Below are 26,090 nucleotides of genomic sequence, written 5' to 3'. Positions count from 1 at the left end.
ATGTCTGTCCATGGCCTCCTCTACTGTCAAGATGAGGCCACACGCAGGTTGATGGAGCAATACCTTATCTCCCGCCTAGGTAGCCTCCTACCTGCCGGCATGAACATTCAACTCACAGACCTCCGTTGATACCCCTGCCTCCCCATTACCCCATCCCTATCTATAATTTTAATCTGGTTCTCTTTCTCTCTCTTTTCCCCCCTCACTATAATCTCCCTCCAGCCCTACCTGTCTTTCTCATTTATTTCCCATAATTCTCCACCTTCCCCCTAGCCCATTTCCCTCCAGCCTATCACTTCCCAGCTCTCTACTTCATCCCTCCCCCCACTTCTTATCCCCCCTCGACCATCCCATGTTACTTCACTCCTGATGAAGGGTTTCGGCCCAAAACATCATCACTACCTCCCCCCATAGATGCTGTCTGGCCTGCTGAGTTCTGCCAGCATTTTGTGTTTTTATTTATATGGTTAATGTTTTATCTGCACCATTTGGATTCCACAATAAGCTTTCTGCCTCTGTCTGCCTTCCAGCTAAATAAGACATTATTGTCTCCTGCCCATACCTCAAATAGGCACAATGTTACTGGGTTTCTAGCAACCATGCTACCCCAAGAAGGCAAAGACTGTGCCTATTTTGTGTCACCTGAAGTGTGGTGTAGACTTGATTCTTGCGAAGTCTATAGTTTTCTATGTAAATCTATACTCTATGCTAGAACATGCAAAATTTTATTTCTAAAGCCAAGTTCAATCTTTGTGTTTTCTTTCTGCCTTGTTTGTGCCTAGATTACCAAACTAGCATCCTCAAACCCACTTAAATGTGTGCAACCTGAGTCCCTCTCAAGGGTCATTAAAAATATATTCATTGTCCACCCTTAACATGGCATTGTCAAATTCTGCAACTGAACCACACACGGAACTATTAGGGGAGATAACCTAAAACTTAGTTGAAAATTTATGCTTTAAGGAACATCTCCGAAGGAAGGAAAAGGCAAAGATGTGACTGGTTAGTTGATATGTGATGCTTAATGAAGAACATGATAGCTCTTCAGAAAATCTAGTCAGCAGTCTATGGTGAAGTCTACACAAAGTTACGCAAAACACATGGTCTGATTCGAGAACTGAGTGAATTGTCCAAAGGGTCAACTCCTATCCCAGTGAGGCAAGTGCAATTATTGAGCAAATTCATGTTGGTAACATCATGCATCTGCTGTTACTCTTGCTCCCATCACCTCAATTCATGGCAGCAGAAACATTCAGCCCCACGCTCAACAATTCTGATGTACTCTTGACCTGGTTTCCCCTTTCTACCCTCCGTAACTAAAGGTCATCAAAAATCTGTTGCGCATATAACCAAGTCCCACTTGGTCCTGAGCCATTCCCGGTGACCCACAGAGACATAAAGTGAAGTTGTGTTGTTCAAAGTGCTGCCCTTGTTTCCAAACCTCACCACGATCTCATCTCTCATCTTTGAAACCTCTTCTCGTCCTACATATATATTTTTCCAGTTCCGGCTTTGGGGACATCTACAAAGCCATCATTTCCCCCCCCCCCCCCCCCCCCGGGCAGCCTTGCCTTCAGCAACCGTTGTCCTAAGGTTTGGAATTTCTACCACCCCTTGCCGCCCCGTTCTCCTGCAAGCCAGTGCTGCTTTGGGAAGGACCAAGAGTAGCACTCTTCCCCCCACTGGATGCCACTATGTTGCTTTCTGCCTGGCCCTTGGAAGATCTCACATCAAATCAACACAAATGCTGCAGTCCAGTTAAAAAATGAATCTGCCCTCTGCTGGGGCATCATTTTTCAGCAAGCACTGCAAGACCACCCTGCTACAGTGAAAAAAGGGAAGAGCAGCTCACAAGAAGTAATTTTAAAATGTTCTTAAAACAATCAAACCACTTATGGTGCATTGTTTGTTTTAAACAAGCGTTACCAAAGATCTACCCCCTTACTTACGCCTTTGCTGACATTAAAAATGCAACTGGTGATTGTTATTAGCAAATCATTCCTGCACTTAGTCCCAGTGGCCATTTTATTAGGTAGTCCTGCTCGTTAATGCAAATACCAATCAGCCAATCATGTGGCAGCAAGTCAATGCATGGAAACGCACAGATATACAGCAGTCAAGGGTTCATTTCTTGTTCAGACCAAACCTCAAAATGGGGAAGAAATGTGATCTAAGTGATTTTGACCGTGGAACAACTGTTGCTGTCAGACGAGATGGTTTGAGCATCTCAGAAACTGCCGATCTCCTGGCATTTTCAAGCATAACAGTCTCTGGAGTTTCCAGATAATGGCGAGAAAAACAGAAAAACATTCAGTGAGTGGCAGCTCTGTGGGCAAAACACGTTGATAACGAGAGAGGTCAGAGGAGAATGCCAGGCTGATTCAAGATGACAGGAAGGTGGGGGATGTCACGTGATGACGTAGGATCGAGACGTGGAAATCCAGCTCTCCCGTAAAAAACAAGTAAAATAATGTTTAAGTGAAGACAAGTTAGTAAATACTTTTTATAAATTACTTAAAAACTACTCAGGATTGTCTTAAGATATGTCTCCTAAACAGAAGCAGAAGGAAACTACTACTTTGAAGACAACACAAGTTGGAAAAGAATCAAGGCCGGCCGCCATGAAAGAGCCTCGAGCTCAAGTGCATTTTACCTTTGGTGATACAGAACAGGAAACTGCGGCCACATCAACCGTTTCCAAAAAAAAGAGCAACAGAAATTGCGCATGCGTGAAGGAAGGAATATGCACAAACACAAGCAACCTAAACTACAAATCTCAGCTATGATCGGAACTGAAAGTGAAAGTGAATATGAGGTGGAATCAGATTCTCTGGATAAATCAGATGAAGATGAAAAGACAAACAAAGAAGAGCAACAGGAAGAGGTTGGAGGTGATATTGGAGACATAAAAAAATCACTGGTGCAAATAAAGCATGAATTAAAAGCATTATAAGTAATAAAAAAGATATTAAAAATATGAAGATTATGTTTGATAAAATGATGAAAAGACAGGACAAAATGGACAAGAAAATTAAAAACTTGGAAGAAACAACGGGAGACACCATTGATAAAGTGAATAAAATGGAAGATAATATTTCTGCCTGGACATCAGAAAGAAAATGGTTGTTGGAAAAAGTGGATGTACTTGAAAATTTTAGCAGACAAAATAATATTAAGATTGTTGGACTTAAAGAAGGTATAGAGGGAGAGGATCCAATAAATTTTTTTCAAAAATGGATTCTGGAAAATTTGGAAATGGAAGAAGGAATCCAGTTAATTGAAAGGGCTCACAGAGCCTTAAGATCAAGACCTCAAGTTGATCAAAACCCACAATCAATCTTGATAAAATGCTTAAGATATCAAGATAAAGAAAAGATCTTGAAGGCGGCTGCCCAACGTGCCAGAAAGAGAAACAGGCCATTGATGATAGAAGGGAAAACAGTTCTTTTCTATCCTGATATAAGTTATGACCTTTTGAAGAGAAAGAAGGAATTTAACCCAGTGAAAAAAGTTTTATGGGAAAAGGGTTATAAATTTATATTGCGCCACCCGGCAACCCTGATAATTTTTTTGGATGATGGAAAAAGAAGATCTTTTACTGATTATCGGGATGCAGAAGAATTTGCACAAGAACTCCCAAATATTCGCTAACCACAGACAAAGATTTAAAAGTGAAACGGATTAAAGATGAAGACAGGGACAGTGAATGGAGTTGATGGATGTTTAAGGACAGAAGAATATTTAAATATATTCTTAATTATATGATACAGGGGGAGAAAGGTAAAAATTAGAGAAATATTAATCGAGAGTAGTGATATTATTTTTTCTTCTCTTATATATACTTTTTTATGTTACGGGGGAGCTGGGGGAACCGGATCGATTGCTACAGGATTCACGTGTGTAATCATGGCGATTGCCATGACCCGTACAACGGAGGGGGGTAATGTTGTGGTTTTTTTTATTCACATTAGTAGGGGGGTATTTTTTTCTTCTCTTTATAATCTATTTTTCTTTCATCTTTCTTTCTTTGCCTGGACAATCGGGGCGGGGGGGGTGGGGGGGGGGAGACACATAGCAACACGGAGAATTTTAAAAAGATTCCCCAAGGTACTACGAAAGTTGAAAAGTTAGGTATTACTATAGACTGGCGTAACCCTGTTAAAAATAATGACTAATTTACTGAATTTTTAAAGTTTTAATGTTAATGGGCTTAATGGACCAGTGAAAAGAAAAAGAATTTTAACATACATTAAGAAAATGAAAATAGATATAGCTTTTAGCTGCATTCCATTTGAAAAAATTACTTATAATTTAAGAGAAAAATATGAAATATTTCTGAAAATTTGGCGCCCTTATTTACAAAAGATAGGACTAAATATATAGGTGCTCCGAAGATAAAATTATTGGTTATTTGGGGAAAGAAATAAATATATATACTAAAGCTATTATGACCTCCATGGAACATGTGGGGATCTTCTGATATCCAGGCATTCTTTCTTCCTTTCTTTTTTTTTTTCTCTTTTTTTTCTCTTTCTACAGGGATATGTTGGGGGGGAGGGGTTAAGGGGAGAGGGGAAGGGTTGATAATTTTTTTTCCTTCTGTAACCATTTGAAAATTCAATTAAAATTTTTTTTAAAAAAAGATGACAGGAAGGTGACAGTAACTCAAATGCAGTAGAAAAGTGGTGTGCAGAAGGGCATCTCTGAACGCACATGTCAAACCTTGAAGTGGAAGGACTCAGCACCAGAAGAACACACAGGGTTCCACTCCTGTGCCTAATAAGGTGACCACAAGGTATAAATTGAAGCTCCAATTCACCTACCAGAGGACAACGCGAAGCCTGCAGTAAGATTCATTACTGCTGATTTACACTGTTATAAAGCAGATGCTGGATTAAAGCCAGTGCCTGTAACATAACTGGATTGAGGGAATTTCAAAGTGATATTAGCCTTTGCAGTTTCAAAGTTGCAATGTAACTTACATTTACTTGAGCATTTTCTTCAATTGTAGCTGAAAATCTATCATTTTAATTTGTGTTGTGGGCATTCTCGCTTTTGTTTTACCCTTTGCTTTGGTCACGTTTTTTTTGCCAAATTCCAAAGCAAACAGTAAGAAGAATGATGGCCTGTTTGTTATAGATGGATTTTAACGGATTAGGAATGCCAAATATTCAAAAGGTAAAGAAGTGCACGCAGCCTGAAAGGTTTTCTAGAATAATGCAGTTCTGCTTCCCTGAGGTCAAAGGTGATGACCTGTGCTTTCCATTCTAAAACTGTATTTACCCACCTGCCTTGCAAAGGGTGTCCTGGTACAAAGGCCTGTCTCGCTGTGCGCCCTCCCATCAATACATAAAGCTGCCTCAAAGGCCATTAGCTTCAGTAATGAAATAGTGCCACAGGCACATTACAAAGGCCACGTGCTCCAGCAGCATCAAAATGAAAGGCACTTGTGACAGAGACATGAATGGCCAAATTTAATTGAAGCCACTCTAGAGATAAAACAAATTACCAAATGAATGGCAACAGGCCTGAGGATGTCCCAAAATGAAATTGCAATCCAATGATAAGTGTGTTTGGATAGGAGATAAACAAAAATAATAAAGGGGCTTTATTAATCAAGGAGGGAGAACTGACAGAAATGTCCTGCTGTGAAGGTGATTAACAAAGGAACTAACATTTTTTCTAGGCCAGTCCAGATTGGGAAATTTCCTAAATGTTAAATCTTTATTAAAGAATCATATTACAAGCTACAAGTTTACTTTGAAAGACAGTTAGGAGTAAATCTCTCATTAGCTTGATTTAAAAATGCTGCATGTGATTGGCCAACCTAAAAGGGAAAATTAGCCAGTTGAAAAATTGCAAAAGAAATTAATGCAAGTAAATTTTAAGCCCAAACCAATTCAGAAAACATCATAGATTTAAATTACAGAATTTGAGCATTATTGATTTGAAGTGATATTTTAGTAGGGAACAAAACTGACCCAAATGACACATTCTGAAACTTCTGGAAAAAGTTATATTTCACCTCTGTCTCATTAACAAAATTAAATATGACAGAATTGGATTAAGTCCTTAATCTCTTATGTGATAAGCTGATTCCATTTGTTTATCTTGGTTCATGTTATAATAAACTGCAGAAATCCTTCTAAATGGGACATGGTTTTCTTGTCTTGCACTCAGTATACTTTGGTTCATCTTTGAAGTACTGCTACTTTAAATGGCTCTAAACCAGATAAAAACCCACAGCCAATACCACAGGCAATTCAAAAAATAACACTGATGTAAGATGAATGTAACTCTCCAGATTCCCTCAATCGTAAGAATGTTGTACAGCCGTAAAGGAAGCATTTAACTCTTAAAATCAAGGACTGTATATCAAATCTATTTGCTTCTTTACCCCTTTTTTTTAAAAGAAGAAATGGGTACTACAAGAGGCATTCTTCTTAGTTTTTTTTACCGGTGTCATCTGATTATTACAACAAAATGAATTCTTTGGATGAATGATGACTTGTCAAGAAGGAGTATTCTACGGATGTTTCTCAGATACACAACAATAATGCATTTGTTAAGTAGGTAAAAAGTATCAAGGCTTTCCTCATCCAACATTTCCCTGATTGACATAAATCGTATAACTGACCTAATTTTTGAGCCACACTAAGCAGAACTATGTATCATCTGCATAATCCCATGAATAGAAAATGGGGCCTTCTCCCCCCTCAAGGTTTTTTATATATCAAATTTACTTTAAACTTGAGAGAATAACAATATTTCTTATTAAAATGACTCAATGGAATCTAGCCTGCCAATTCAATTCTGAAAGTAGCAGAGGCACACAAGTTAAAACTTATACCATGAATCTGACTGAAGCTAGGAATCATAAAATGCAGACCCATGTTAGGGATATCAGAAGTATATGAAATCTCAGGTACAATCATATTGTGGTTAAGTTACTAGACTAGCAACAAAGTTTGCAGATTTGTGGCTCATAGACAGGAGTTCATCTCCCTCTGCAACAAATGATGAATTTTAAACACAAGTAATTAATTTTAAGAATTAGATTTTTTTAAAACCTCGTCTAAGCAACGGCGGCCATGAACCTACTGGATTGTGGGGAAAAAATCATTGAAATTATGAGAAGTTAGAGGATTGGGAAGCTTTTAAAAACCAACAGAAGGCAACTAAAGAAGTCATTAAGAAGGTAAAGATGGAATACAAAAGTAAGCTAATCAATAATATTAAAGGGTATTCCAAAGGTTTCTTCAGATACATAAAATGTAAAAGAGAGGCAAAGGTGGATATTGGACTGCTGGAAAATGATGCTGGAGAGGTAGTAATGGCGGACAAGGAAATGGTGGATGAACTGAATGCCTATTTTGCATCAGTCTTCACTGTGGAAGACACTAGCAGTATGGTGGATGTCCCAAGTGTGTGAAGTTATCATAAATAGAGGAAGGTTCTTGGGAAACTGAAAGGTCTGAAGGTAGATAAGTCAGCTGGAACAGATGGTGTACACCCCAGGGTTTTAAAGCAGGTGGCTAAAGAGATTGTGGAGGCATTAATAATGATCTTTCCAGAATCACTAGATTATGGAATATTAAGGATGAGGTTTCAGGGTACTTGGAGGCACATGGTAAAATTGGCCGTAGTCAGCATGGTTTCCTCAAGGGAAAATCTTGCCTCATAAATCCGCTAGAATCCTTTGAAGAAATAACAAGCGGATCGACAAAGAAGAATCAGTTGATGTTATCTACTTGGATTTTCAGAAGGCCTTTAACAATGTGTCACATATTAGACTGCTTAACAAGCTATGAGCCATGATGAAATAGTGGAGCAGACTCGATGGGCCAATCAGCCTATTTCTGCTCCTATGTTTTAGGTGTTATGGTCGTATAATCATAGGGGATTTGTTGAGTCAGGTAAGTAATGCTTATAATTCTCCGGGAACAGACTACCAGTCAATAAATTTCCAGATCAAATTATTTAACCTTGATTGGACTTCTAGATTCTGCTCTCTGTTTCAACCCAAGTAAAGAGGATTAAATTTACACATTTTCAATTTACTTATTATAGTCAATATTCAAATCGTGCAACAGGTAAAGAGCATACAGTGAATGAAGAGTAAAAGAGCAAGCATCTTGGAGTACATGATCCCTTAAGTTGAAAGGCCATCCGAATAAGCTAGCAAAAATACCTTTGATGGTGATGGCAAAGATTAGAAGCGCAAAGATGTGATGCTAGAATTCTATAAAATAATTGTATTTTCTCCATAGCTGACACAAATCTAAAAGTTTGTTCTTAACAGATGGAACTTCAAAAAAAAAAGAGTAGAATGATATTTCTACTTTCAATCCTTGGTTTATTTACATTGTAGGTTACACATTCAAAACCTTCAGTTGTGTATATTCCTTCACTATTCTGTTTGAAAGAAGTGTTATTTCAGCTACTTACTTGGCCGGCACTTGTACCAAACCATGAGGTATTTACTGGTTCCGGGACAAGGATCTATCCCAAATATTCTACTGTTGACAAGAAGCTGACAACTCCTTCTGTCCTGGCACTCATCCAACATTTTCTAGAGAAAACACAAAACACACATTTTGGCCCAAGTATCATGTGCTTTTGCAACTGAACACTAGATACAAATATGAATTAATTAATCTATAATTCTAACATGTGGTAAACATGTGAAGATTTCAATGTGGCATTTTCCATCATTCACACTCAATCCTGCCCCTTGTATGAATGATTTCTTTATATACTGGATTATAACTGTACAAAGATATTTTTGAAAATAGATTCTAAGGCCGATTATTGTGTCAAATTTAAAATAGTAATGGGAGTTCCCATGATTCAATGAATTTATACAGTAAGTAACTGAAGCACTCAGAGGAGCTAGAAGTAATTTTATCTACCAGATAGTGTATTAGAAACAACCCCCACAGAATCTGTCTTAGTTGTCTTCAATTAAATAGGAGTGGAAGAACAGCAAGAAATTGGATAACACAAAAACTTAACAACATTCACTGTCTGTAAGACCATAAGATATAGGAGCAGAATTAGACCATTGGGCCCATCGAGGTTGCTCTACCATCCATCAAGGCTAATTTATTAGCCCTCTCAACTCTATTCTCCTGCCTTCACTCCATAACCTTTAACGCACTGATTAATCAAGAACCTATCAACTTTCTCCTTAAAAAACCAAAGGCTTGGCCTGCACAGCTGCTTGTGGCAGTGAATTCCACAGATTCACCACCCTCTGTCTAAAGAAATTCTTCTTGATCTCTGTTCTAAATGGACATTCTTCAATTCTGATCCTAGACTCCCCACTATAGGAAACATCCTGTCCACACCCACTATGCCTCTCTACACCTTTCAATATTCAATAGGTTTCAGTTAGATGCCCCCTGATTCTGCTGAACTCCAGCGAGTACAAGCCCAAAGCCATCACACGCTCCTCATATGTTAACCCTTTCCTTCCTGGCCACAGTTTTTTTCTTAGATAAGGAGCCCATAAATGTTCACTGTACCCCAAGTGCAATCTGACCAATGCCTTATAAAGCGTCAGCATTACATCCTTACATTTGTATTCTGATCCTCCTGAAATGAATGTTAACCATGAATTTGCCTTCCTTACCACTGATTCAAATTAGCCTTTAGAGAATCCTGCATGAGGACTCCCAAGTCCCATTGCACCTCTGATTTTTGAACTTTCTTTCCATTTACAATATAGTCCATGCCTTTATTCCTTCTGTCAAAGTGCATGATCATACACTACCCTACACTATATTCTATCTGCTACTTCTTTGCCCATTCCACCAGTCTGTCAAAGTCCTTCTGCAGACACCGTTTCCTCAACACTGCCTGCCCCTTCACCTATCTTTGTACCTTCTGCAAACTTGGCCAAATAGCCTTCAATTTCTTCATCCAAATCATTGATGTATAATGTGAAAAGAACCGGTCCCAACACTGACCCACCAGTCACCGGCCACTGACCAGAAAAGGACCCCGTTATTTCCATTCTTTGCCTCCTGCCTGTCAGCCAATCTTCTATCCATGCTAGAATCTTTCCTGTAATACTACGGGCACTTATCACATTAAGCAGCCTCCTGTGCGGCACTTTGCAAAGGCCTTCTGAAAAGCCACACGTTCCACTGAGAGGACGTACAAACTCCTTTTGGAGGACGCTGGAACTGAACTCTGAACTCCAGCACCCCAAGCTGTAATAACATTGTGCTAAGCGCTACGCTACCGTGGCGCCCATATTGCAGCACACGTCAACATTTTTGAGTCAGGGAATGTGTAAGGTGTGTATGTAACTGATCCCTGAGGTGTCAAACAAATTAATTCATAACATCAAGTATAAGAATATATATTTATGTTGCATAATTACAAGTTATTGCAGCTAAATAGATTTAGCTCATTTGGTAAGTTTTTGCCGTCACTGTATTTGCAATAACCAACGCCCAGCTGATATTCCACTGAAATGCAAGGAATTAAAACACTGAGGATTTTGCGTGGGAGTTAGAATGGCTGTTTATTGCCATAGATTTTCTAGGTTGGCCAGTAATAAACCATTGGCATTCATAAAGGTGACAGAGGAAATAAATATTTTAAGATATTCTTTTTTGGCAGCCCCTCACTATCAGAGTCAAGTCACTCTATTCCTATGAAACTTGAGTGCATAGTTGAGTACCTGTTCCTATAATCCAGCAAAGCTGACACTGAATAACGTGCAAAGGATCAATGAGGCTAATAAGCTTCTTGCTCACATTCTAATTTAGTCCTGGTTTCAAAAGGTTCATTAATCAATTTTACTATTGTCTTTTACTGCCTTGAGAGAATGATGATATAAAACATTTTGCTTCATTCCTTATTTCCTTAACTTCCATGTGTCTGCCATACAGTATTAATTTTCCACTAAATAAAACCTGTTTTATTTTATTACTTTTCATCTGTTTCATCCATTAACTTCATCCCCCCCCAAAAAAAGATCTCCAGTGTTGACACTGATTATTTTGTTTCATCATGGTCACTTTAGTTAATAAATCTGCCCCAGAATAAAATCTCCTTTAATTAAAATAAGAATAAAGGTTCATTAGTACTGGGTTGCAAAAGATTGAGCTGAACTGAGATGTGTGGCTAGTGTGGGTGTTTACAGTGATATTTAGGGTGAGTACTATTAAACTCAGGGTGAGTTTGTTCATTTCCAAATATAACAAATAATGCCCCAGACAGTCCCATTGTTTGCACTCGATAAAATACAATCCCTCTCCACCCACCCAATAAATACCTGATGACAGCAAGGCCACTCCCTTTGCAGAGTAGAAGCAGCCATGGAGATTCCAGGCTTCAACAAGCGGATTAATGACTGAAGAATTGAGCATGCTGAGTGTATTTTCAACCATTGTTACTTGTTTGCAATCCTTCTAGAACAATGTATTATTAAAATCTGTGCTACTAAAACCTGTAATTCTTGGCAACCGATCTCTGGATTGCACACAGAGATGGGAACTACCATCCTGAGTGACTGCAAATGAAAAGCATCAACTCATTAAAAGGAATAATATACTCTACGAAATTCAGTTCAAAATTGTTGCCTGCAGCAGAGGAGTTGAATTGGCCAGAACTTCAAATACAGAAAATCAGCACGCAATTTAGACAACTATATTTAATTTAATATTCAATAAAAGCATTCTGACTTTAAGTAGTTGCAGCATCCCTAAATTATATCGGTGGTTTTTAACACCTGATGCACAACACATCCTGTAATTTCAAATGACGAGTAGCTGGTTACCATAAATTTTACTTTAGGTGCCTTCTGATTTTTTTTTGAGCTTACAATTTTTCCCTCACAAATGAAAAAATATTGACTTTGAAAAGAATTGAACAAAAATAAACTAATCCTTAATGTGCAGCAATGCAATGAAAGTAGATGGAAAAAGAGATAGAATCTTAATAGAACTTGCAAAACAAAGCCATAGAATTTCTGAGGCGACCTACGGTTTGTTTTGTTTTCAGGCATAAGAGGCAAGTTATAATTTCTCACTCATGAAAATTAGAGATAAAATTCAAAGCTCAAAGTAAATTTTTTATCTATCTATATGCCATCCTGAGATTCACTTTCTTACAGGCATTCACAGTAGAACAACAAATACAATGGAATCAATTGGAAACTACACACAAAGACCGACAAACAACCCACGTGCAAAAGATAACAGATGCAAACACACATTTATCAGACGGGGTGGGGGCGGGGAAGAAACAGATATTCTTTTTAATAAAAGTTCATATTTGACTAAAATAAAAACTGAAGGGAATAGATTGGAAGTGAGGGCAGAAGGGTTAAAGTGATGATGACATTAAGAGAAACTAAAAAGGAGGGGAGAATGAAGCAGGTTAAGGCACCCTTGTCGGCAGCACCACACACTTGTGAGAAACACAAGAACAAGAGAAAAATTGAATAGGAAGAAACAGACAGAAGAAGGCAAGACAGAGAAATGGCAGAAGTATATCAGAGAATTAAGAGAGTGACTATACTCTCTGACATATAGTGTGCAATCCCCAGGGATACCAATGAGCATTATATTAGATAGCCCCAGGGATAGCAAACACCTTCCCTGGATGAAATTCAGAAATACAGAATACCTTCTCCATTCGGCTAGTGCGATGTGTTGTTAGTTAAAACAAAGTGATGATTGCGTGGCATTCCTACACTTGATGTACAGTCTGGGCCTGACGGCGAGGATTACCACTGACAGACAAGGCATTAAAGTGATGTGCAGTGCCTGCAGCTAGAAACAACCTGGCAGACTAAAATATTATTGTCAATCTTGAGAGGTTTCTTCAAATTGTGTCACTTCCTCGTTCGGTGAAACAAAAACAAATAAAACTTTTGCTTTGATTTTCACAGATCCACGCTTGGCTGCATATATGCTTGATTAAGAACACGTCAGAAGTGACCAAAGAATGTCCTTATCTCATCATGTTCAATTTATGTCAATCAGCACTTTATTTCTGCTTCTTTATCATTTGCTTTCAGAATGCTGGCTGGAGTTCCTTTCGAAAATGTTCTCTTGCTTATTTACTGAGGAAATGCAGGATTTTGCCTATTTGACTCATTATACAATGGGAGAGTCTTCCAGTCTATTTCTAAATACAAAAAAAAACTCTGCTCATGTAGAGCTTAAAATAGACCAGGCAACACTGTTAATGCCTCCTACTAAAGGTCATTAGTCATCAGGAATTTCTCTTTTTACGGAGCAGGTGTTCCCGTTTCTGAGGTAAAGTGTGGTATTATCAAAGGTGACAGCACAATGGAGCTTCATTGCAATCTTTATATTGTAGTGACTTTGTAAGCAATTCCTGAGGTACTGTTCAGCCTTTATTAGCATGGCAGAATAAAGGCCTACCCGGCTTTGCTCTGGGTTGGAGACCTGAGCTCAAATTCCCAAGGACTGTGTCAAACGCTGACAATGAGTTGCTGGCACTTGTAAGTGCACATTAGTAGCTCTCACCTTAATCTACATTCAGAAACACTCTGCCTGAGGTCTCGCCAGCCCCAGTGACAATTTTGGAATCCTCAACTTCAAAAGGGGATATTGTTCATCTGGACAAAGTAATCTAGCGCCTCCAGGATCAATTACCCTGGTTTAGGGCCTTTTGAATGGCTTCAAAGGCACACATTTCAGCTGATGCTGCTGGAGTCTTTTGAGAGTAGGAAGGCAGAACTCCTGGAGTAGCCGAAAAACTTAACCAGACCAAATGCAAAACACAGCAATAAATCTACCTGCAATTGAATTCCAAAAGGAATAATCTTGGTGTAACTGCATTTTGGACAAACTATCCTTGCCTCCTCCTCTTCTTCTTCTTAGGCAGCCTATTGGATGATGTCTTGTTTTTGCTCCCGTTCTGAGGTGGCTAATGAAGCCAAGGAATTGCAGATGGGGCAGGTGGTACCTGACAGGACACATGGAAGGGTAGTTTATGAATCCCCTACTTCCACTACTTTCCTCATGCAAAGCATAGGGAAGGATGAGTGAGGGGGTCCTGCGTAGTGAGTTCAGGGAGTTCTACCTATTGTCTATTGTCATACCTTTTCAACAGGATCTTGAATGCTCTTTCTCCACTTCAAGTGGTCATGGGCTGGAAGTTTCTCAGGAGTCAGTAGGGATGTTGCAATGCTTCAAGGAGGCTTTCAGCAAATCTATGAATCTTTCTGATATCCAGCAGCTAATCTCTTTCCATGACAAATTATTTGCTTTGCGAATCAGTTGTTGAGAACGCATACAATGCGAGTTGTCCTACAGAGGCAAATGAACGCAACTAAGGTCTCGGCACCAGGGACATCAGCCTCAGAGATGGCAGTGATATCCGTTCATTTACTGTTCTGCTTCATTTTGTGGATTTTGCATCAACAGCATTTGTGGTATTTTTCAATAGCTTGAGATGCCAGCAGTAAACAATCCATTTCTTAGGAAATTATACAGGAGATTGCAGCAAAAAAATTATGTTCTTACTCTGGTGACGATGGACAACTTTCAAAGTTATCTTAATTTTTAACTTCATGCATAAATAACTTTTCCATTCAGATTTGCTCATGCAAATTTAGCAGGCTAAATAACTGAATCCTTAAAAGATACATAAAACGCTCAAACAAAACACATCCTAACAAATCGATACAGCTATGAAGAAGGCAAGACAGTGTATGTTTCATTACAAGTTTGAAGAGATTTGATTTGTCATGTAAAACACTCAAAATTGCCTATAGATGTACCGTGGAGAGCATTCTGACAGGCTGCACTACTGTCTGGTATGGGGAAAGTTACACACTCAGTGATTCAGGAGTAGTTTCTTCCCCTCTGCCACAAAATTCCTAAATGGACATTGAACCCATGAACACTACCTCACTTTATTTTAATATATATTCATTTCTGTTTTTGCATATTTTATTTAATATACAAAAGTATACGTACTGTAATTGATTTACTTATTTTTTTCAATATTATTATGTATTGCATTGTACCGCTGCTGCTAAGTTAACAAATTTCACGACGCATGCCGGTGATAATAAACCTGATTCAGATCCTGATAAAGGAGAAGTACTTTAAATGCGCGGCAGAGTGATACCTACAAAAGTTATGCTTTAAGGTTTTCTTGTCAGAAGTGACCCGTGTCTAACAAATATGGGAGGTAACCCTCTTGTGTTGCATTCCCTCAGGATGTTCATTTGTCCCAGATTCAAAGTGCTAAGCTTCTTCCTAATTTTCTTTCCCTGACATGTTTTATCAGTTGATGAATGTAAGCCCTGGGCTCAATACTAATAAGCTTGATCCAGAACACCTATAAGCTCATTGCCTCTGGTAAAGCACTAATCACATTTGTTTTTGCTCTGTCCCTGGCTCTCTTACTGTGAAGTTTTGAGATCAGTAAAACAGTTGTAATAAAGTGATGGACCATACCGTAATTTCCAAATAAGCAATGTGTCCTGAAAATCTAGGCTTTGAGTGACTGCTATATAAATTTGGCTGAATGTCTGTGTGTTCGTTTCAGTGTAACTACAATAATCTAAACACATGTAACATGTTTCCACTCATAGAAATTGATTTGGTAAGTTCTTCGTGTTCATACTTTAATTACTAATGAAAGGTAATGTTTTATACATGAAGTATCAATGATATTCGTACATTTCAACACAGCAAAAGACAATATCCTGTATTAGGGTAAGGGTTCTCTGAAAAATGTAATATAAAATGTTTCTATGTTTTCTATTTGTTTTGTTTTTTAAATTACCAGCATGAACTAGAAACTAAAGCTGATTTCAAATTCTAATTAGCTGGGCTTGACGTATCAATTGGCTGTTTTACAAAATAGTGGCACTTTGTCAGCAAGATCAAATTTCGAATTTTGTCAAATGAATTAATACCCAAACACAGAATCCTAGATATTATTGCCTTGGTAAAAGCAGTAGAAAAGGTTATTCTCTCCTTAAAAACTAAATTAACATCAACACCATTTGCAGGTCATTCAATTACTTGTATTCAATGCTTACCCTCGTTAGATCAGGGTTTCTCATCTGGGGTTCCATGAGAGACCGTAACGTTTGATGGCTGTGGGCCTATACTCATTACAATTCAGAAGAATGAGGGGTGACCTCATTGAAACCTATTGAATATTGTAGGGCCTTGATAGAGTGAATGTAGAGAGGATGTTTCCAATGGTGGGGGAGTCCAAGACCAGAGGACACAGCCTCAGATTGGAGATGAAGAGGAATTTCTTTAGCCAGAGTGTGGTGAATCTGTGGAAATGGTTGCTACAGGTGGCTGTGGAGGCCAAGTCAATGGGTATCTTTAAGGCAGAGCTTGTTAGATTCTGGATTAGTGAGGACATGGAGGGATATGGGGAGAAGGAAGGAGATTGGAGTAGAGAGGGTAAATGGATCAGCTATGAAGAAATGGTGAAGTTAGTTCTGCTTTTATATCTTATGGTCTTAGGGTCTAAATATGGATGCAAAAAAAATCTGTTTAAGAACTCCCCCATCTATTTTGGCTCCAAGCATAGATTATTATCCTGATCTTCAAGAAAACCAGTTTTGTCCCTTGCAATCCTTTTGCTCTTGACATATCTGTAGAATCCCTTCGGATTCTCCTTCACCTTGTCTGCTCAGGCAACTTTATGCCTTCTTTTAGACCTTCTGATGTCTTTCTTAAGTCCTGTGTTCACTGCAGTTTCCTCCAAGATGAGAAAAATGTTAAAGCACAAAATATATTTATGATCTTCAACAGATGGGTAAGAATTTGTATCTGGTTTTACAAATTAAGTATGATATATACCTGTAAGGAAGTGATAGCTGAACAGGACAAATCTTCCATTTCAAGGTCTTTAAGAGACTGTGCGTAGCGTGATGGGCACATCTGGTGGCTGGGTGCCTTCCTACCATAAAATGAAGACTGGATACTGATGGTTGTTCTGTGAGGACATCGCAGTGAGATATATTCTCCATCACATGCATGCTCTGTGTAATTCCTCAGAACCCTCGACATGTATCCTGTCAAAACAAGACCAAAACATAAAACTTAAAAAAGATTAATAGCTTCAGTCAGAAGACAACACAACATTCCCCTGTGATCTATTATTCCACACTATGTTAACCCCAATATCCCCTTGCAATCCAATGAATCCTTTGTGAACTGTCGTAGGAGATGCAGGCTGCACACTAGTCAACTTTCTTCTCATTATCGACAATTGTACATTTCTTGAAGGTGTAACAGAGACCTCTGTACATATTTTACTACAGAATACTGTTTTTAATGCTCACAATATAGATTCCAATTCAATGCAGAGGCATCACGTCCCTGCTCTTGTATTCTAGACCTCTTAAAATGAATGCTAACATGGCAACCTGCAAGTTATTCCACTATTCCACTTAGCATCTCAGTTCATGACTCTAAGCAACTGATTATGTACTTTTACAACTCTCTATATTATTCCCAGTGTCCTTGGTGAAGCTCAACAGAGGTTTCAAAGCAACAGACTTCCAATTGGGTACTTTTCCCTAATCTCATTTCTTATTTCCATCTTCTGTGTTCTACGTATGTTTTAATTTTAACATTGGCCCAGATGGTCAAATCTCAACACCAGACTTGCTCACTAATAACTATTCCCTCATTATTTGTTTTGCTCGACCACTGGAGTACTCTGAAATCCAACACCAGAGTACCACCTTCTAATACTCCCCCGAATTATTCTGAGCAAATCAGATTTCAGATCTTGTGAGAAGAGAAATAGAATCGATATTTCAGGTCGAAGACATTTCATTCTCTGTTTTCATTTCTAATTTCCAGTTGCCGCAGCAGTTGAATTTTCAGATCTTGTATCTGGTTAGCCCTGCTGTAGGACTCACAGCTTAAATGCCCCATGGCACTGATGCCAATCAAGTTCAAATTTAAGTTTATTGTCATTCAACTGTATGCATGTATACTGCCAAACCAGATAACGTTCCTCCTGGCCAAAGTGCACAACACAGTACACATAACTCACACTCATAACATGTAAAGTAATAATTACCACCAAGAAATTAACAAATAAAAAGGTGCACGTACAAAGTATGTTAAAAAGTAAACAGTATAATGCTATTGGCACTTCAAAGACAGGGAACTCAATATCTTACAGCCTGGGGGAAGAAGCTGTTCGCCATCCTAACGGTTCTTGTCCAAACGTGATAGCAGGTCCTGCATGATTGCAGGGGTCAAAGAGATTACTGGATGGATGGAAGGGATCTCTGATAATGCTAAGGGCTCTGCGTACACTGCATGGAAGAGAGATCCTGATGATTCTCTCAGCAGTCCTCACTTGCGGTCAAATGCCTCGCAATTCCCTTACCAGATGGCGATGGAGGCAAGCCTCACATGCCTCAGTCTCCTCAGGACGTGGAGATGCTATTGTGCTTTTTAACCAAAGAAGTGGTGTTGAGAGACCAGGTGAGATCATCATGAAGTGCTTTGAATGGCTGGAAATGGTCAAAAATTCCATTCCTGCCACATTGGACACTCACCTATACGCTTACCAACAGAACCTCTCTACAACACACTCCATAGTATCTGTCGTGCCCCTGGCCCTGACACACCTAGAAAACAAGGACAGTTATGTTAGAACGCTGTTTCTGGATGTCAGTTCAGCATTCAACAATATTGTCCCACAGACCTTAGTGAATAAGCTTCTCTTTGGTCTAAATACACCACTGTGCAACTGGGTAATGGACAGTCTTCTTCACCAAAAGACCTCAGATAGTCGGGATGCACAACTGCTCCCGCCTCCCTCCCTAAAGTCCTCAATCAGGTGCTCCTCCCAGGGCTGTATACTGAGCACATTACTATACACTCTGCTCACAAACAAATGCACAGCCAAACACCTGAGTTTGCTGATGACATGTCAGTGGTGGGGCTCATCACCAGCGAATGCTGACGTGGCCTACAGAAAGGAGGTGGAAGAGCTGGAGACTGACGCCAGGCAAACAACCCCACCCTCAATGTCAACAAGACAAAGGAGATGGTCATCGACCGGACAAACACTGACCACTCACACCCCTCTTTACTTCATCGACACAGCAGTGGAAACTACAACCTCTCGTGATGCCAGAACATATTCTACACAATCAGGAAGGCTCACCAATGCCTCTACTTTCTGAGGAGAGCCAGACAATGCACACCTATACTCACGTCATTCTACAGATACACAGTAGAGAACTCCTAACAAGCCACATCACAGAATTGCATGGAAACTGCACTTTGGAGGACAGGAAGGCTCTGCAAGGTGCTGGCAAAACTGCCCAATGCATCACCAGCATCATCAAGGACATACATACAGAAAGGTGCTGGAAAATGGCAAGTGTCATCTCACTCCCCCTGCTCCATGGACTTTGGTCCCACTCCCAAAGGCTATCTAGCATCCACACCAAGACCACCAGACTCAAAAACAGTTACTTTCCCAAAGCAGTAAAGCTGATTGACATCTCTTCCCACTAAACTACCCCTCCACACTGCCAACCACCACTACTTTATCATTTCCTGTCAGTCACCTTGTGTACAGACACTGCTGTGCCTAGCATCACTTTATGGACATACACTCAATCGTGTATATAAGCTATCTAGGCCTTTATATTTATTATGTTTTTTATTATTATCGTGTTATTTATCTTACTATGTTTGTTGTACTACATCGGATCCAGAGTAACGATTATTTCATTCTCCTTTACACTCGTGTACTGGAAATGACATCGAACAATCTTGAACCTTGATATGGCTTTAATAATATTAAAGATGCAGAGAAGATCTCTGCATTCTCTTTCTCTGGTCTTCTCTGCAGCTTCAATCATTAATAAAAAGACATAATTACTTCTTTTAATTAGGCCTGTTTTATTTTGTATGGCCCTCCGTTGGTCGAGAATGGTGCGTTCTAGCAGTTTACATGGTTGGTACGGTTGGCTGCAAGTTCCTCAAGGACTCAATGCCGATCTCCTGCTTGCAGTCATCCTTGAAGAGCAGATGTGGGCAGCCAGTGACTCTCTTGCCTGAAGCCAGCTCGCCATGGAGTATGTCTGTTGGGATGTGGCCATCCTGCATGCAGCGGCCGTGGCCCAGCCAGCACAGCCTATGCATCCTGAGCAGGGGGTACACACCAGAGAGGCAGCACGAGAGGGAAGCCTCAGCATTGGGTACTGCGTCTCTGCAGGGGATGCTCAAGATGCGATGAAGGGACCTTAAATAGAAGGTGGTCCTGCCCAGGCCTTGCTGCTGAACAGCAACGTGCTGGTGTACATGGCCATCTTTGCTTTGACTGACAGTTTGGAGTTCTCCCACACTGGTGTGGTGAGGCAGGCAGGGGTTGGTACAGCCTTCCCGATGCGCTTGTCGAGTTCTGCATCCGACGAGAGGCTGTCACTGATGATGGACACCAGGTATGTGAACTGATGAACAACATTTAGTTTATAGTTAACAATGGTGATGACTGGTGGTGCCTCAAAGTCTTGTCCCAAGGCATTTGTCTTTTTCAGACTGACAGACAGACAGACCAAATTCCTTGCAGGGCTAGGAAAAGTGATCCAACAAGCTCTGGGGGTGGGGGGGGGGGTGCCTTTGTCACATCTTGGGCTTTCTTCATGCCATCATGCACACCCCTGATATTGCCTGTCAGTGCTGTGGTCTGGATGCTTTCACTGAGCTGTATCTAGTACTCGTTGCCACAGTCCTGACAGCTTGCTGAACTTTACTTCCAGTAGCCCAGAGGGTCTCCAGGCTCCTCTCAGGTGGTGAACCCATACTCAGCACATTTGGCTTCATTAACTAGGTCCATCTTGTTGGATTTGACTTCAAGTCAGTCATTGATTTTCAAGATCTTCTTCCTAAAGGTAACTAAGACCATGCTGTAGTTTGTATTTCCCAGAAGTTTCCACTTCTCTCTGACAGAGTTTCTGGGCTGCTGAGTGCAACAGACTTATTTTCTTTCTCAACAGGAGGGCTCCCTTTCCTGTTTGGAGCATTGGAATTGCTTTGACTGCAGTCTGATCTTGCAGCACACCAGCAAGAAGTCTGTACTGCAGTCTGCGCTATAGTTGGAACATGTGAAAAGCACGCTGCTGAGGACGGAGCGCCTGACCAGGATCGAGGGCAGCTGGTGCCAGTGTCTGGGGAGAGAATATCTCCAGGAAACCTTGTGTTCAAAGAAGTATGAGCTGGTGACACATATAGGTGCAGAATTCCAGCCATCGCCGTCTGCTCTCATTCACCTTGCCCGTGCCAAATTGACCTAGGCAAGAGATCATGACTTGTGATCTGCAACTACTCTAGCATTGAAATCACCCAAGAGAACACGATGTTCCTTGCTGGGGGTATTCCTGATGGTGGCTGCAAGATTCTCGTGAAACTCATCCTTTGCCTCAAATGTGGAGCACACGTGAGAGTGTACGCACTGGCAAGATCTTTCAGTGGTGTTGAGACCAAGGCTAAGAAATCGCTCAGATCCATTGCTGCCTAATCCCACCCTCTTCAACAATGTGCTCCTCACTGCAAAGCCTACTCCATGCTCTCTGGGCTAGTCAGAACCCTTCCTTTGCCAGAAACAAAGTCTAGTCTGTGTCCTTCAGTGTGCCTGAGTCAACCAGACAGGACTCCTGGAGGGTGCCTATGTCCACATAAAAGATTTTTGAGTTCCTCGCATTTTACAGCTGTCTTCCTGACATCACTTTGGTTCAATTTGTGAATGCATTTAGGATTCTCATCTAATCTCGCGAGGCTCTTATCTAGTATCTAGTCAAGAACCCTGTTCTGTCTCAGTCTTGAAATCCTGTCTCGATTATAGTCTTGGATGATCCAGCACTTGGGTCCTTACCGTCCTCACCTAGGTCTCTCATCGCGGGGAAGTGGTGGAGCATATACGATAACACATTTACAATTTTGTGGATTGGAAAGGTTTTGAGGGATATGTGCCAAATGCAGGCAAATGGGCCTAACTGAGTTACACACCTTGGTTGTTATGGTCAAGTTGGGCTGTATGACTGCCTGACTCTGACTGAGGAACAAAGAGTGGGACAACATTTAAGAAAGACCATGTCAGGATATTTCCATTTCCATCCACCAGTACCTCTACCTCAATTCCCCTAATAAAATATAAGGAATATCCTATATGTCCCATGAATTCCTGAATGACAGCAATATAAAGATTAGTGGCATTGTGGATAGTGTAGAAGATTGCCAAAGGATAAAACTATATGAACTGTAGATCAGTTGCAGATATGGGCAGAGAAATGGCAGATGGAGTTTAAACTGGGCAAGTGTGAGGTGTTGAACTTCGAAAGGTTAAATGAAAGGAGAATCTAAAATCTTTCTGCTGTAGCCTTGAAGATATTCAATGATTCTGCCTCTCAATCCCTCTAACATCTGAGAATTCTGAAGATGCATGATTCTTGGAAACCAGAAAGATCTTCTCAACTCTATCTTAAATTTGCCTTCTGGTGTGAAATTACACCCCCAAAGGCCTCGGCAGGGGGGATATATCCTTTTGATTTGAAGACCCCTCAGATTCTTGTACTCTAGCTAACTTACCCAATCATTCCACATCTTGGGAATCAGTTTCAAGCCTTCTCTGCACTGCCTCAAATCTACATACATCTCTCTCTAAATAAGGAGAGCCTAACTATACACATTACATTAGTTTGTTTCACTGCACGGTGGCAAATATTCACTACTGTTGGACTCCATCCTGCTTGCAATAAATGCCAACAGTCCATTAACCTTCCTACTTGCTCTATCTGTATGTTTATTTGCTAAGCAAGGATAGCCAAGCTCCTCTGTGCAGCAACATACTGAATTTTCTCTCTTTGTTTAAACTTTCTGCTCGTTCCACCAAAGTAGATCATCTCACATCTCTTCATATTATAATCCATTTTCCAAATTCCATTAAACTTGCCTTTTGTTCTTTATAGATTCTTCATAACCTTGGACATCTAATGGTAACTTTTGTGGTAAGCAATTATAGAAGATTTCTGTATCTTCATTTCGGGAGTAATCGTGCAGCTTGATAGACACTATTGCAAATGTCTTAAATTTTAAGAGGTGAAGCTGATCGCCTTATAATGGCAGCTGGCTCATGGGAGGGATTTGATGCTGACTAAACATCTAGAGCAGGGATTCTCAACCTAAGGTCCACGGACCCCTCTGGTAATGGTAAGGCTCCATGGCATAACCTGTGATCTAGAGCTTGTTCCTGAGTGCCCTGGTTTCATTTGCAACATTTAAAATAATTGGAAGCCAACGATTGCAACTTCAGTCACTTCAATTCGTACGAATGGACCCAATGACCAACGGGATCAGGGAACCTCGCCGTAGCTGTCAGAACTTAAACTCTGAGAGACAACAGCATCTGTTAAATGAAAAAGTGATGCAAAAGGGAGATTGAGGAAATTACTTTCTGATAGCTGGTGCTCCAAATCTGAACTAAAGTTGTATATAAATTTCCTCCTTAGAGAGACTCAGTGAATAAAGTAAATTTAGGAAAGAGTCTCAAATTGCTCATGTAACTGCCTTTGTGCTTTTTACGATGATTGTAAAGTTCAGTAATTATTTGGAATTACTGTATCCAGTAATTGGATTGTATCAGTGGAGTCACTGAGGAGTCCTGTGTTGCAGAGCCCTGGGTCCTGTACTGTACAGAGTGACAGGCTATGGTTCAGCCTCTGTTTAGCAGAAATTCTGTACTGGCTTATCTAGTAAACGAGCTGAGTAGATATTGCCTCAAGATATTTAAAAGTCACGTGGATTTTGTTGTTGATGGCTTTTTCATGCCTTTTGCACTATCAAAGAACTATAATTAATCTTTTCTGCCTTTTAAAAAAACATTGACTTGGATGCATTTTTTTCTGTTTGAAGATAATCATTACCATGAACGCATACAAAATGTGGAATCAAAACAGCAAAATGCCAGGAACTTTGAACACGCAAGGCAGACTTTGTAAAGTTGTGTTTTGTCGAGTTTCTTTTCCATTGACAGCACACACTGACTCCAAATCTTTGATCTTAGCTATAAAAAAAATGGGTAAATTCAGTGGGCACGAGTGAAACACCAGCTACATATTCGCTCAGGATTCAACACTGCCTTTACTTGGGACTACATCATCATTCCTTCATTACTGCTGGCTTTAAATTCTCAAACCATTCCCAATGGTATTGTGAGGGTTTCTGCAATGGAAGGTGTTAAGTTTTGTAACTCCAAAACTTCAAACAAATTGAAAAGAAACAAGGAGATGGGGAGGTGAAGTGTCTAAATTTGCTTTTTAATTTGTGAGGTGTGTGCATAACACATAGTAGTGTCATAACATATGCAATTCACATATTTCTACATATAACCATAATGGTTTGCTAAACAACAAAGAATGTTTAATCAAAAAATATATTTATAATATTACTCAAATTTTACTTAAATATTAAATACTCAGCATTCCTCCCTGCTTAGCCACAAACTCCAGCTCAATATAGTCTGCTGAAGAACTGGGGCAAGTTCCCCAGGGTGCTTGGAACAACCTATCAGCTGATTGTGTTGGGTTGTGACCAGTTGAAGTTGTACTTTGCTCTTCAACTCCACAAACAATTCGAGAGGGAGGACCAGACCTTCTCCTCTCTTTGGGTGAAAGAATTTCTCCTCATCCCCTTCCGAATCCTTCAATCAATTATTTCAAACTGCTTCCAAGACAACACTGTAGATTGGAGGGCAAGATATCCACAAACATGAGAAAATCTGCAAATGCTGGAAATCCGAGCAACACACACAAAATGCTGGAGGAACTCAGTAGGCCAGACGGCATCCATGGAAAAGAGCAAACAATTGATGTTTCGGGCTGAGACCCTTCATTAGGACCTGATTTAGTCTTAATAAAGGGTTTTGGCCCAAAATGTCGACTGTTTACTCTTCTCCATAGATGCTGCTTGTCCTGCAGCATTTCCCCAGCATTTTGTGTGTGTTGCCTGGCAAAATATCCAAGAGGTCTCAAACAGCAGCAAGACTAAAGGATTTGATTAAAAATAAACAGAATTTGCTTCAAGAAAGCAGTTCAAAGCTACAGTAACCAGAACTTCCAATTTCTAGCCATTTTCAGATCCCATCTCCTCTCATCAGCTATCCTGATAATACTTCCCAATTTTCATTCTAATGTAAACCTAATGATTTGAAATGTTTAATGCGCAAGTTCATTGAAGAGCAACAATCAACTTAATCTAACCATGTCTACATTGGGCAGCTATGTTCCTTGAACCAAATGCATACAGCTCCAAATCCCATAATCAACTGTTTTGTTAACCTGCGAACAGTACTAGTTTTAGACAGCAGTCATTTATTGTCAGCTCGTTATAATGTACAAAGTTACATAATTTCGTGAGGTTACACATCTGCCGTTGATTATTTGCAGTATTTTATGTGAACTAAAATGAGAATGATGATTGCTGGAAAACTGGACATTTTCCTATTTCAGTAGGACTTTATTATTAGACAGTTTTTGGATGCAACAGGTCAAAGCTAATGTTTACGTTGCACAGAAGCTCTTCTCATCCTTCTTATCTAATCCTATCAGTACCTCCCTCCTTCTGCTCCATCCTCCTTAAAAGCATTTGCACTAGTTGTCCTAAGCATCCTTTGTGATAGCAGTTGTATATTCTAACCTCTGTGTGTTAAATTACCCCTGCATTGTCTTTTGGAGTTATTAGTTGCTGTTTTTTCAAACTAGTTGCTAGGTCTCGCCAGCCCCACAAATATAAACTCTCAGTTTTAATATCATTCTAGCAATCTTTCTGTCTTAATCCATAGGAAACTGGATGGCTCCTAGTGGAATACAGGCAGTCCCCAGGTTATGAACGAGTTTCGTTCCTGAGTCCGTCTTTAAGTCGGATTTGTACGCAAGTCAGAACAGGTACATAACCATATAACAATTACAGCACAGAAACAGGCCATCTTGGCCCTTCTAGTCCGTGCCGAGAATAATACATCTGGTATTATTTAGCGTCAGTTAGTCAAAGGTTTGTCTTAGTATATAGTATATATTTTACCTTTCT

At 39.9% G+C, this 26,090-nt stretch overlaps 1 protein-coding gene across 3 annotated transcripts in view; it reads right to left on the bottom strand.

Annotated features, from left to right (window-relative positions):
* The window catches only part of LOC140733639 (protein eva-1 homolog A-like), a 300,828-nt gene that overhangs the window by 178,281 nt on the left and 96,457 nt on the right, over window positions 1-26,090 (bottom strand). For all 3 annotated transcript variants that reach the window (XM_073057244.1, XM_073057246.1, XM_073057245.1), the window contains 2 exons: window positions 16,830-17,044; window positions 8,449-8,572 (listed from right to left, as the gene is read on the bottom strand). In XM_073057244.1, coding sequence (XP_072913345.1) covers window positions 8,449-8,572; window positions 16,830-17,044 — 339 coding nt within the window. The remainder of the gene's footprint in view (window positions 1-8,448; window positions 8,573-16,829; window positions 17,045-26,090) is intronic.

This window comes from Hemitrygon akajei, chromosome 9 (genome assembly GCF_048418815.1).
Source record: "Hemitrygon akajei chromosome 9, sHemAka1.3, whole genome shotgun sequence".
NCBI lineage: Eukaryota > Metazoa > Chordata > Chondrichthyes > Myliobatiformes > Dasyatidae > Hemitrygon > Hemitrygon akajei.
Note: the sequence above shows the minus strand (reverse complement) of the source record. Positions and strands in the feature narration are given on the sequence as shown.